The sequence below is a fragment of the Gymnoscopelus braueri genome (genome assembly GCF_963280865.1).
Source record: "Gymnoscopelus braueri genome assembly, chromosome: 6".
NCBI classification, from domain to species: Eukaryota; Metazoa; Chordata; class Actinopteri; order Myctophiformes; family Myctophidae; genus Gymnoscopelus; species Gymnoscopelus braueri.
This window is the reverse complement of record NC_137607.1, coordinates 29,168,464-29,182,416: the sequence shown is the minus strand read 5'-3', so window position 1 is coordinate 29,182,416 and position 13,953 is coordinate 29,168,464. Positions and strand designations below refer to the sequence as shown.

General features: G+C 39.4%; 2 protein-coding genes across 2 annotated transcripts in view; one reads left to right on the top strand and one right to left on the bottom strand.

The window, feature by feature from the left end:
- Window positions 1-13,953, top strand: part of pomgnt1 (protein O-linked mannose N-acetylglucosaminyltransferase 1 (beta 1,2-)) — a 172,388-nt gene that overhangs the window by 97,264 nt on the left and 61,171 nt on the right. The gene's annotated exons all lie outside the window — the stretch shown is intronic.
- On the bottom strand, window positions 1,519-13,534 carry LOC308087431 (eosinophil peroxidase-like). Its single transcript, XM_080431276.1, has 13 exons — window positions 13,508-13,534; window positions 12,869-12,938; window positions 12,618-12,705; window positions 11,502-11,677; window positions 10,743-10,875; window positions 8,853-8,976; window positions 7,994-8,200; window positions 7,053-7,416; window positions 6,444-6,604; window positions 4,513-4,765; window positions 3,742-3,912; window positions 2,811-3,048; window positions 1,519-2,437 (listed from the first exon to the last, which is right to left on the bottom strand). Exons 2-13 carry the CDS (start codon window positions 12,936-12,938, stop codon window positions 2,230-2,232), a joined length of 2,193 nt encoding a protein of 730 aa, XP_080287402.1. The 5' UTR covers window positions 13,508-13,534; the 3' UTR covers window positions 1,519-2,229.

The window sequence follows — 13,953 nt, the reverse complement described above, 5'->3', positions numbered from 1 at the left end:
TGTTTAGCTAAATCAGACCTGCTGGTGGCGCTATAACAGGCCAATGTGAAAAGGGTGGCATTTCTTCCTCGGCCTAGTGGGAATGTGTGTGCAAAATTTCACAGAAATCGCACGTTGCGTTCATGATTTGAGGCATTTTGTTCAAACGGACCTATCCAGCTAACTTTGGAAGCCAATGTTGGCCAATTAGAATGGAATATGAAATATCGGACACTTCCATCTTGATCACATGACTATAGAGATACTGTGTACCGATTTGCGTGATTTTTGGACAGAATGTGAAGGAGTAATAGCAAAAAAATAGTTTTCCAAAAGTCAGCCTCCTGGTGGCGCTCTAAAAGGCAGATGTGAAAAATGCATGGCAAAGGAAAAAAGGGAAAAAATGGGTTTTGCACAAATCGGCCTCCTGGTGGCGCTATGACAGGCCCATGTGAAAAACGTGGGGCAGAGGTTCTGAATTGGCATCCAGGGAGTGGGTGTGCACAGTTTCGCAGCGACTGGGCCAACGGTGCCAGAGATTAGCTGCTAACGGACGGACAGGACGGACACACGGACGGACGGACGGACGTACGGACGGACAGGGGGTAAAACATACTCTCTCGCCATGCCTTTCGGCCTGGCGGAGACAACTACACAACTCGTAAACATCATAGTTAGCCTACAGTACTCACAAACAAGCAGAGTGTGTTGCTCTTATAAGGAGGGTGCTGGCTAAAGCACACCATGGCACTGGCAGCAAGCTACCCTACTATGGGGAGATCATCTCCACTGGTGATGACCCAGATGATGTATTGGACCTATTACAAACCTGGACATAAGAAGTGGAGGACTATTATGAATGGGTGAAGTAAGAACATGATTAGGCACATGCAAAAATGTGTCTGCATATCATCTTTGTCTAGTTAGCTAAAGTATAGAAAACAAGGGTTGGCTATAATGATCTGAGAATGCATCTGTTATAGGCTAGATCTCTATATGAGGATGGCATAACAGTGAAGGCTGTAATGTGCGTACTCTATGCAAATAAGTTGTTTTATTGTAACAGCAAAGTCATTTTTAATAACTATGTATGACCCTATGAACACTTGATCTATGACCTATGAAAGGTCAGTAAACAATAGCACCGTGACTGAAACAATAACATTGTGATGCCTAGATTGCCTACATATTGTTATAAATGTCCTTTAAGCCCATGTGGGCTTCCTGAGCACCAGGAAAGATGCATGACACTGTAACCAAATTAACCCCGGTTTTGGGGGTGTCATTATTGGCAGAAATTTGCACTAATTGCAAAAATAGCAGACCTACAAGGACACAACAGTTGCAATGTGCAATTGCACTTTGTAACATGTGAGCTTTGAGATTGTTATTTTTGCATGTCATAATCATAAGACTAAAGTATAAAATAGGGATTAAGTGGTTAATAAAGCAACTAATCAATCAATTAGGACAGTATACGAATATTATTATTACCATACTTTAGATAACTAGATACAATAAAAACTCTTTTGCTTAGTTTCACCTTTTTAATGTTGAATGCACAATAAAACAGATTTTTTTGGATTACCGTAAAACAAAACAAAAAGCAATAGCGTAAATCACAAAATATACAAAATATATTCAGTGCATAAGGTATAATATTTGTTCACAATTACAGTATATGCTCTTCCATATAATACTGGTAACATCCATAATTAAAATAGGTTATTACAGATAGTAAGAAGAAAAAATAAACAGCAGGATGTGCAGTAACAGTGTTCAATATTTTCAGCATTTTGCTCAAATGCTATCTCACTGGCATACATGTTCAAATTATTACAAGAAAGTGTAAAACAATTATGGAACCCATATCATGTTTGATGAATTGTTGAAAAATATATTAAGTAATTAAGCACACAGTGTATGAGCAATCAAGACAGGTAGAAGATGTTGCTACAGTATTTAAGGCCTTCTAGGCCTCTATGGATACTCTTCATATTACTGCTGCAACCACCAACATTTTCATTAAAACCATAATTTGCAGCTATATTTTCACTAGCTATATTCAGAGGAAGCAGAACTAAATAATTGTTTTCTCATGTACTTCTTGTGCACAAGATGTAACAATATTTGAATATTGAATCTTGAACATTGAATAATACATACATTATTGAACATGAATTATAACCAACAGAATATTACTAAGAACAGTAGATCAATCCCCCCCCCAATTAAGAATTAAAATGCTCTTTAACCTGAGCTGCGTCTCGGCTCTCTCCATCTCTCCAGATTCAGCCTTGGGATTCTGTTGCAGTTGACGAGCCTTGATGTCACAGTGAAGACGTCCTGAGGAACAGTGCGGATTCCAGTGTTGTCACAGATGATCGTGGCCAGGGTTACGCGTTGCAGTTCAGCTCTCTGTTTACGGGTGAAGACGCCTGGAGCCTCATACCACAACCTGGGAATAGAAAAGAAGGTGTGAGATACACGCACGCACGCACGCACGCACGCACGCACGCACGCACGCACGCACGCACGCACACACACACACACACACACACACACACACACACACACAAATGTTTATGTACGTATGTATGTATGTATGTATGTATGTATGTGTGTGTATGTATGTATGTATGTATGTATGTATGTATGTATGTATGTATGTATGTATGTATGTATGTATGTATGTATGTATGTATGTATGTATGTATGTATGTATGCATGCATGCATGCATGCATGCATGTATTTATGCATGTATTTATGCATGTATGTATGTATGTATTGTATGAATACTGAGTACTGTATGTATTTCTATATCACTCACCTGTCTCCTACACGAATATCCTGGAACTGTTTTCTAATGAGACAGGCAAACAGAGGGCCAACACGGGCACCTCCGCTAAAAGGCTCGGCTACACCACCGAGCCAGACATCAATGTTATCAGGTGTGCCATAGAGCTGAAGCAGCCTGCGAGCCAGGTTACGGTTCTGCAGAACTTGACCAAGCTGAGCCTCATTTTGAGGTTGAGAGAGCCCGCAACCCCTGCGCCAGGCGTTGTAACCTTGTTGGTAAACAAAGACATTTGTTATGGATTTTGGCGTAAGGTTCCGATTCTACAAGTGTCTTCTAGACAGTTTTCTGAAAAACGTATGTTGTTATATTAGTGGTTCTCAAACTTTTTCACATCAAGAACCTCCAACATTTTATATGTATTTGGCCACGGATCCCCATCGCAAAATATTTTGTTCCAGGGACCCCCAGAAGCAAAGATTTGAGTAAAACATGTTTGCTTTTTCTCATAGCGCGGCACTCGGTGCCGCACTATGAGCTTGTATATCTGCAATTTTTTTATACCCAAAGTATAAAATAATGATAATAATAATATTATAATAATTTAAGTGGTTACACAGATCCGTTCCCAGCTTGTAGATATAATATTTCCCCCCAAAAAGTTGTTTTTGAATGTTTTATATATTGTAAACATTTTTGAAATCTTCGCATAGGCCTATAATGAAATATGGAAACAATAAAACTGGCACATCCACTGGACGGCAGGTGCAGGACCAACAGTGGATGTATATAAGAGAAATAATAAAGTCTGCACACTGACAATTTCAAAAGAAGCTCCCAGTCAAGGCTTCAATAAAGCCTTTACTGGGAGCTTCTTTTACATTTTTCAGTGTGCGGACTTTCTTATTTCTCCTATAATGAAATATGGACACCATGTTGAAAGAGGTTAACACATGTACTGTACCACAAAGGCCATGGTCACGTCCTCTTGCCATGTTGAGGGCGCCCAGGTCCAACGCTACTTCAAAGATGAATTTGAAAAGCTGGTCCCTCACAGCATCCACCAGCATGTTATCCTGAGTGTTCAGTTTAGCTGGCGATCTAACCATGCCACGGAGCACGGGGTCAATGCCACCTGAGAAAACCAATGTAAAAAAATTAAGAAATATTATTAAAAAAACTGTCCGATTGTCTTTGAAAACACAATTTTTTTCTACTTAACCCATTAAGACCAGGAATGCATTTGTGTCACTTTAGATTTCTTTGGCTATTAAAAAATAACAGATACAAGCTTGTAGATCTGCTATTTTCGAAAAATCAAGATTTTTTGGGGCAAATCTTTGAATATATATATATTTTTAAGGGAACATTTGTATGTCAAATCTTTGCTTCTGGGTGTCCCTGGAACAACATATTTTACAAATAAAAAAAAATACATATACAGTACTGTATATTCAAAGATTTGCACACATTTTCCAAAAAAATGCAGATCTACAAGCTCATAGCGCGGCACTCGCTATGAGCTACTGACGCGCTATGAGCTTGTATATCTACTATATATATTTTTTTAAATGACACAGATGCGTTCCTGGTCTGAATGGGTTAAGGAAATACATTTTCACATTTTTGTGATGAGTAGCCTATAATGTGAATCATGAAAGATACGTTTTCTGCACATTACACAGTGTTGCCTTCATGTATAGTACACTGGTCTTCACTGAATGACGTACTGTACCTTCAAAAACAACTCTCCAGGGAGTAAAGAAGGCCTGGAACAAGGGGACATTGCGGACATTAGCCTGCCTGTAGTTTTCATCCAGCCGGGGCAAGACAGGCTGGAGGGTGTTGTGTGCAAAGCGGTACGCTGCCGTAGCAAACACGTTGGAAACGCTGGGGTCTACGTTAGGGTTGTAGCCACGGTAAGGCCCAAGCGCTCGGATTTCGGCAGGACCAAGAATATGTCGCAGGTAGTCCCGGAACACGAACACCTAGAAGATATGGAATGTTGTGGTGTGAGTCAGCCATGTGCAGGAACAGTGAGTGTCTGAGTGTCATACATGGGCAACTGGTGGCCCGGGGCCATATGCGGCCCCCACCTTCACTTAATGCGGCCCGCAGGTTAATATCGGAATACTGATATATTATTGATTTCAGCTGTTACAATTCCAAACATGCAAACATGACCCGCTTTAATTACTTCAGTCTATATTAGCAGCTTAATGACTGGTATTAAAATACTTAAAATCATTTTTTTTTATGTCAAATGTATGTTTGTATTTAAGTTCATAAAGTTATTACAAGTATAACTAAATGCATTGGAAATTAAATAAAAATGTTGCTTTTCAGGATTCCAATTAAAAAATGGCCAAAAATAACAAAAATAGCAGATCTACAAGCTCAAAACGCGTCACACTGCGACTCGTTTTGAGCTTGTAGATCGGCTATTTTTGTTACTTTTGTGTGACATAGAATGACGAAGTAGGGCATTAAATGGGAAAAAAGTTAAAATACATAGACAAGAGGTTTCTGCCCGACATTATATGAGATGTGGCCCTCTGGAGTGAGTGTGGAAATATAGTGGCCATCCCCATCATCAAAGTTGCCCACCCCTGGTCTGGATGAATATATGTACAGTCTGTCTCATCTGTAGTTCTGGCAGTTCTGTTTTAGTTGTTCACCTGTTTCTACATTTTGTCTGAAGATGATTATGGCGGGGAGGATGAGGAGGAAGCTGAACGCTATCCTGGAGGACCCCTCTCATCCACCATCATTTATTGAAAGACTGAACATATAGATGGGTTTCCTGTTTGTAAACATGAGAGGATGATGCGCGCGCAGTGGCGGGATGAGCCTGTAGAGGGCGCTATTACCCGCAGCAGCTCTGGCCATTGTACATTCAGAAAATAAATGGTCTTCACCAGGTTTAATGAAAGTAGATTAAATGATGCAGTTTGTAATATCTTCTTTACTCAATAAAAATGATTTGTCGAAAGTTGGATCTGTTTGTATATAATAGCAGCATTATGCCTATTATGCCTATAATAGCAGCATTATGCCTATCTAAATCCCGAAAATAACGAGAGAGTGAATGGCGCTTCCGGTTCGTTCTCCCCCGCGCATGCGCAGATTGCGCACTCTGCTCTGTGATGACGTCGCGCGGAAACCCATCTATATATCTATTGACTGTACATACTTTGTATTCATTCATTTAGAGATCTGGTACAGATATCTAGTGCCAGAATCTGAGCTTATGTTTATGTATCTTGATTTTGTGCTAACTATGTACCTGTACCTCACCTGTATTTAATTCTACACCTGCATTTCCCTATGGCCTAACTTATCTTGTCTTACTTACTTGATTTATTATTAGTTTTTAAAGGGATAGTTAACCCCAAAAATTGATTGACCACCCAAAAATGTGATGACCAGCGGACAGGCAGTGGTTCCGGTAGGAGACACAAAGGAGGCTCTTTGTGTCTCCTACCGGAACCACTGCCGGTCATCAAATTATTGGCTTAGGAATGTGACAAAAACAAAACAATATCCATGAATTCAAGTCTCCATGGGATGACTAATCGATAGAAAAAAAGTCACTTTGGGGGTGAACTATCAGTTTAATATGAGAAATATGAGCACAAGTTGATATGTTGCAAAAGGTCATGTTACCTGTGTGTAGGCACCATTGATCTTGCGAGCCTCTTGGTAGAGCGTCTCACCGTCCCATTGGGGGTTAATTCTCTTCAGTGCACGCGCTAGACGGTTGTGTTCACGCAGGAATAGCGTGTGAATAGATGTCAGGTATAAGTTCTCATTCACACGGGTGTCACCTGAAAAAAAATTAGCAAAACAGACAATGACCAAATATCAATCACGTCCTCTTGTCAACATGTCAAATACTATCATTGGATGTTTGCCTTAATTTGAGTGGTCAGGTGGGCTTTAAAAGAGTGTATCAATAGCATTCTTCATTCGTCATCAGATTAAAGGGATATTTTTTTTGTTTTGGTCACATTCCTAAGCCAATAATTTGATGACCAGCGTACCGGTAGTCTTCCGGTAGGAGACACAAAGGAGACTCTTTGTGTCTCCTACCGGAACCACTGCCGGCCATCAAATTATTGGCTTAAGAATGCGACAAAAACAGAAAGAATATCCATGAATTCAAGTTTCCATGGGGTGACTAATCGATAGAAAAAAAAAGTCATTTTGTGGGGTGAACTATCCCTTTAAAAGATTGTATACTCAGCCTCAGAGTCAAACAGAGCTCACACTAACCTGCAAAGAAACAGGGCACCTCTGTTGCATTTCGGTCACCGGTGATCTTTCTGCGTGTGGCACACATGTTTCCATTCATAGGGTCGAAGGGCAGCAGTTCACGTCCACAGTCTCGGAGTGATGGATTGACACGCATCAGGCCCCTGTCATTTGTTAAGTCACGGAGGCGAATCGCTAGCTGTTCCTCAGCCCCATATACTTGGCCAAGGTCAAGGAAGGATGTCAGAGCGTTGATCTGCTCTCTCTTGTTGGGTTCACCGCCAAAATTGAAGGCAGAAGTTCCTGTTCCACAAGCAGGTGCCGATCTGAAGGAAGGCAGGCAGCCTTTTGGGGGGCGGGGTCGACGAGGGTCATCTGTGGGGAACTGTTCATTGGAAAGCATAGATTAAATCACTTAAGCCGTATATACTGTGACAAAATAGTGAAAATAGTTGTCCTATTATTAGTTTAATGACATATCCAACCCAGTGAGCCATAGTTGGCTATTAGACGTCAGTCTAAAACCGGGTTATAACTGGTCTAACAGTGAAAGTTTTTTCAACGTCTATTCTTAGCCTAGACGTTGATTAGCTGTTTTTTAATCGACTATATATAGACGTCGATATTATAGACTTAACGGCTATAATATAGACGTCTATATGGACGCTTAAAAAACAGCTAATCAACGTCAAGGCTAAGAATAGACGTTGAAAAAACTTTCACTGTTAGACCAGTTATAACCCTGTTTTAGCAGAGCCGTTAGACGTATTTTAAAACGTCTAATAGCCCGAAATATGCTCAGTGGGAAAATAGTGACACCAGATTCAAAGTGCTTGAAGTTTATGGGAAGAAAAAAACAGCAACACTGGGAACAGTTTGGGGAAATGTTGAAATTGTTGCAGGCTAATAACATGACATGAACATAAAGATTATTGCAGTAAGGCTAGAAGGAGGACACCAACCACAACGGGGATGCAGGGCTCTTCTTCTTCACAGCTCTCCTCACAGTTAACGCCTTTGCTGAAGGAACGAATGCTGGGGGAGAACGGCGTGAAGCTGAGATCGTGATCGTTCCACTGGCCAAAAAAGGTGGTCATGAGGGTGTTCTCTCTGTCGCTGACCACGTTGGCGTCAATTGTGCGTAGAATGCTGTTGGAGACCACTCTCACCTTAGAGAGGAGCAGAACTTGGTTACGTTTGCAAAGTCATTTATTGAAGATGTGATTCTGATTATGTCATGCTTCATGCACAGTGGTGGAAAGTAAGTAAGTACATTTACTCAAGTACTGTACTTACAGTAAGTGCAATTTTGAGGTATTTGTACTTTACTTGAGTATTTCTAATTTCAAATACTTTTACTTGCAGTCCACTACATCTCAGAAGGGGATTTTGTACTTTTACTCCACTACAATTATTTGAAATCTTTAGTTAACTAGTTACTTTGTAGATTTTGATTATTATTACAAACATACATTAACCACTTCAGCAATATATACATTTCGGCCATTTGAAAATAGCCGATCTACAAGCTCACAATGCGTCGCGATGCGACGCATTGTGAGCTTGTAGATCGGCTATTTTCAAAATATGTTTATACATTTGAAACTTGAAATGGGACATTCTTCATAATGAGTACTTTTACTTTTGATACTTTAAGTACATTTTGATACCAATACTTTGTACTTTTACTCAAGTACATTTTGAATTACAGACTTTTACTTGTAACAGAGTATTTCTATATTGCAGTATTGATACTTGAATATGTTACTTAAGTGACTTAAGTAAAATATTTGACATCCAGTAGCCTACGCTATATCATACCAGTGGGAGCATGACATTGTTGATCTTGTTTCTGGAGCCTTTTGTCAGGAAGATTCCATCATCGTATTCAGCAGAAAGCCAGCGGGCGAACGGGATGTTGGAGGCCCCAAGACGAGGTCTCCTCCTAAAAAGAAATATGTGAAAGTCATGCATTTGATAGATTCAATTGAGAAACCCAAAGGAAACAGACAATTCCAGACACATTTCTAACAAATGTAGCTGTACTATTAAAAACACTGTGCTGGAACATTTGCTTTTCTTATAGATAAGTTTCACATTTTAAATTGATGTCTTGAAAACACAAGGTGCTCAATCATCAAATCAAATTATATTTCATATAATTACATTACATTACATTACAGTCATTTAGCAGACGCTTTTATCCAAAGCGACTTACAATAAGTGTATTCAACATAGGTAGGGAACGAAAACTACTAATCACCAGAAGTCTTTAGTGCATTTTCTGCAAAAACAAGCAACCAAGAGTATAAAAGTAAAAGTGCAATATATCAGCTACCTATTTCCTTAAACAGAGGAGACAAAATAGCTAAATCAAATGAGCATGAGCTAAAACAAATAAGTGTATCGACTAAACAAGATCCAATAAACAATCCAATAATCCAATAAACAATACAGCAATAGAAGAACAAGCGTTCGTACAACTAGTTAACAACAAGTAGTATAATTAAGTATAATTAAAGTAGTCCTATCAAAGTTATGATAGAAAGTGACAAATAAAGTGATTCTGATTCTGATTCTACATCTTGATGGCTATAGAGTACAGAAGTCCTGACGGCACTCGTTCATCCCCTGGTTCGTAAAGTAATATCTCTATGGGGTCTCTAACATTGGGTCATCTTAGAATCGTCTCATATAAGAATTGTGGTCCAAAAATAAACAAACTGTCTCGGCGATATTGTCAGGGAGGAGGTTCTGTATCGTTTATGATAGTCAGTCACTTATATTTGATACAGTCCGTTTCTGGCGAAAATGTAACTAATTCTAAACTAAAACTAAAAAAAAGAAAAAGAAAAAAAAAATATTTTTTTAATAAATATTATATAAAATAATATATAATATATATATAATATATAATCATTATATATATATATATATATATATATATATATATATATATATATATATATATATATATATATATATATATATATATATATATATATATATATATATATATATATATATATATATATATATATATTATATATTATTATATATAATAATAATATTTTATAATAAATAATATAATATAAAAACAGTTTATTTATATAAATATATATAATAATAATAACATTTGAAAAAAAATCTAAAATTGTATTTAGAAAAATAAATAAAAATAATAATCTAAATTTTTTTATTATTTTTTTTTCCAATAAAATTCGGGGGCCCCCTGAGGTTCGGGGCCCGTTTCAATTGAAACGGGTGAAACATAGGAAAGGCCGCCCCTGGATTCAGAACGGGGGTGGAAAACCGCGAACCAGGTAGGATGCACGCTGGGCAAGACCTGGGATGTTGGTTGTCTAGGAAGTGAAGAACCGGAAACGGTTGAATTTGACGGAAGTACCGCCCAAGGAAATGACGTTGATGCTTTACAAATCTGTTAACATTCTCCGTGAATGAAACAAGTGTTGTGATTGGTCAAAAAAATATCGTTTCCGGGGGAAACGCGTACGACGGAAATCCTACCCACTCAGGACTTCCTAGACACTCGCTGCTTTAGGTCGTGACCAGGCTCTTCTTTTCGCAGATAAGTGAGGCTGGGACCGAGGCTAGGTAGGATGTGTAAATTACGTCAGACTTCTGTGCTCTATATACAGCCTAATTAGGCTCAGCTGTGTAATGTAACAAATGCAAGATGGCAGCTCTCACAAGTTGTTGCAGACGCTTGTGGCTGTGCGAAACCTGTCCAGGTTTTGGATGGTGTGGCATTGTGGGTCACGCACTCGAGCAGAACATCCCGTTATTTCAGCGAGGCTCGTCAGCTGCTCAGGAGTAAGAAGATCTGAAAAGAACGAATAAAAAGTTTGTGTCTGTGAGTTTCTATATAATGCAGCCCAGGGGTCTTCAACGTTTTTCAGGCCAAGGACCCCCTAGCTGAGAGAGAGATGAAGCAGGGACCCCCCCCCCCCACTACATATTGTATTCATGTGTGTGTTTTCAGACATTTAACCACTTAAACCATCAATACTTTGTAAACTTGACCGTTGGCTCTGTACTTGGTCCTCTCTTTCCCTCACCAAAACTCTTGGCCGAAAATAGCAGATCTACAAGCACACAACGCCTCGCAGCGCAAGGCGTTGTATTTTTTGTCTAATGTTCCCCTCAGAATTGGGACGATAGGGTTCAAGTGGTTGGTGTAAAAAAAGTCTATATCACACAAAGATTTGGCGGCCCCCCTGTAGTTACTCTGAGGACCCCCTAGGGGTCACGGACCCCCTGTTGAAGACCCCTGATGTAGCCTATATGAGCCTGATTTATACTTTGTCATGGAGTTGGAAAATGGTGATCTACAAGCCCACAACGCCTCACAATGCTACATATTGTGAGCTTGCAGATCAGCTAGATTGCGCTTTTCTATTAGGTATTAGATTGTGTGGAATGTGCATTTGTTTTGAAATTTCGTCTGACCTGTTGCATTCAGCGAGCGTTTGTGCACATGGTGGACCTTGTCGTGCAGCAGTCTGATGGTTTGGGCCATGTAGTCTGCAGATCGCACCGCTTGGCGGGTATCTCCACGGGGTTGCTTCATGAGCCGAAGGATATCAGAGGGGCTAACGTGATCCCTACGCACCCTGCGCAGGCTCCTTGGAAGAAAATAGGCAGTAATGATAAATGAAAGAATCATGTCCTACAGCACACATGGGTAACTGGCGCCACATGCGGCCCCCACCTTCACTTAATGCGTCCCGCAGGTTAATATCGGAATACTGATATATTATTGATTTCAGCTGTTGCGTCCCGCAGGTTAATATCGGAATACTGATATATTATTGATTTCAGCTGTTGCGTCCCGCAGGTTAATATCGGAATACTGATATATTATTGATTTCAGCTGTTACAATTCCAAACATGCAAACATGACCCGCTTTAATTACTTCAGTCTGTATTAGTAGCTTAATGACTAGTATTACAATTCTATTGTCTTTTTTATGTCCAATGTATTTGTATTTAAGTTCATAAAGTTAACATAAGTTCTAAATGCATTTGAAATTAAACAAAACATTTTACTTTTCAGGATTCCAATTCAAAAATAGCAAAAAAATAATTCAGGATTCAATTACATTTTTTGTGACATAGTACGGCATTCATTTACGAAAAATGTTAAAATACGGAGATAAGAGGTGTCTACCCGACAATATGCAATGTGGCCCCCTGGAGTGAGTGTGGAAATACAGTGGCCCTTTCCATCATCAAAGTTGCCCACCCCTGTCCTACAGAGATCGAAATATCCTCCTGTCCTCCATTTTTGTTTTAATTTGTTATTCAAGTGTAGTAGATTAGCTCAGAGCCTCTGCCTAAAGATCAAAAGCCTAATTTCCCCCCAGCCGAGGATGATTCCCTTTTAGGCTAGTGGATAAGATCATTAGCTTTAGTTTCCCTTCCTGAGTGTTACACAAACAATTTAAAATAATTATTTTTTACTGATTATTGCTGTTCCTGTTGAAGCAGAATAAATGGGTTGTATGCATTCTTCAGTTGTTTAGTGAACTGTACTGTATGTAGTAGGTAAATTCATGAACTCACTCTTCTCTGGAGTACTTGTAAGCTTCATCCACAATCGTCTTTGCCTTCTCAAAAGCATCTTGAAAGTATGGGCTGCCCAAATGTTCCCCTGTAAACCATCAGAAAGACAATTAGTTCTTCCATACCATGGACATTGACAGGGTTTGTGATATCCATGCAAGCAATGACAACATAATGCTGAGCAGCTAAACAATTAATATAATATGAACTTAATGAAATGATGCAGTTTTTCATTTTGTAAAACATTATACCTGATGGAGTAGACTGGCTGTGCATGAAGCACATGCCCAGTGTCAAACAGATGAAGAGACAGGGATTCATCTTTGAAATGTATCATGAGAGAAGAAATATCAGTCAGTGGAGGTGGAAAAAGTACTCAAATGCTTTACTTAAGTAAAAGTATCCATACTGCAATGTAGAAATACTCTGTTACAAGTTAAAGTCGGAATTCAAAATGTACTTGAGTAAAAGTACGAAAGTACTGTGATTTTTTGGAAAATAGCAGATCTACAAGCTCACAACGCCTCGCATCGCGACGCGTTGTGAGCTTGTAGATCGGCTATTTTCAAATGGTCAAACTGTATATAAGACTGAAGTGGTTAATGTATGTTTTGTAATAATAATCAAAATCTACAAAGTAACTAGTAACTAAAGTTTTCAAATAACTGTAGTGGAGTAAAAGTACAACATTTGGATCCGAGATGGAGTTGAAGTAAAAGTATTGGAAATTGGAAATACTCAAGTAAAGTACAAATACCTCAAAATTGTACTTAGGTACAGTACTTGAGTAAATGTACTTAGTTACTTTACACCACTGTATAGCCTACAATAGGTAATTTTCAAATCTTTGCAAAAGATGACAGAAAGAAACATAATAATGACCCCCTTACCTGTGACTTTGATGGTCCTCTGAGAACTCCAACATATGAAGTTGGTAGACAGCACTACCACTATACCACTAGCCCTACTTATAGTCAGAAAAAGGCCCTGCCCCCTGTGTTGCAGCTCAATGGTAGTTCCTTCTTCCTTCTCCCCCCCCAGCTCAAGTGGTATAGTTCCTTCTTCCTTCTCCACATCATTAAGAATAATGACTTTATCATTCACTGATAAAGTCATACACAAGCGTGTAAGCCTGACTATGAATTTATGTGGACTATGTCCGCCTTTGTTTGTTTTTGTATTTGTATGTTATTGTCTCCGCCAGGCCGAAGGCATGGCGAGAGAGTATGTTTTACCCCCTGTCCGTCCGTCCGTCCGTCCGTCCGTCCGTCCGTCCGTCCGTCCGTCCGTCCGTCCGTCCGTCCGTCCGTCCGTCCGTCCGTCCGTCCGTGTGTCC

What these genes read in the sequence shown, in the direction of transcription:
- LOC308087431 (XM_080431276.1), bottom strand. Translation starts at nt 12,938, where the DNA reads ATGAATCCCTGTCTCTTCATCTGTTTGACACTGGGCATGTGCTTCATG. An exon ending in AGCCCTGCATCCCCGTTGTG is followed by an intron (nt 7,417 to 7,993) that starts GTTGGTGTCCTC and finishes TCCAATGAACAG; the next exon opens with TTCCCCACAGATGACCCTCG. An exon ending in CTGGAGAGTTGTTTTTGAAG is followed by an intron (nt 3,913 to 4,512) that starts GTACAGTACGTC and finishes TGGTTTTCTCAG; the next exon opens with GTGGCATTGACCCCGTGCTC.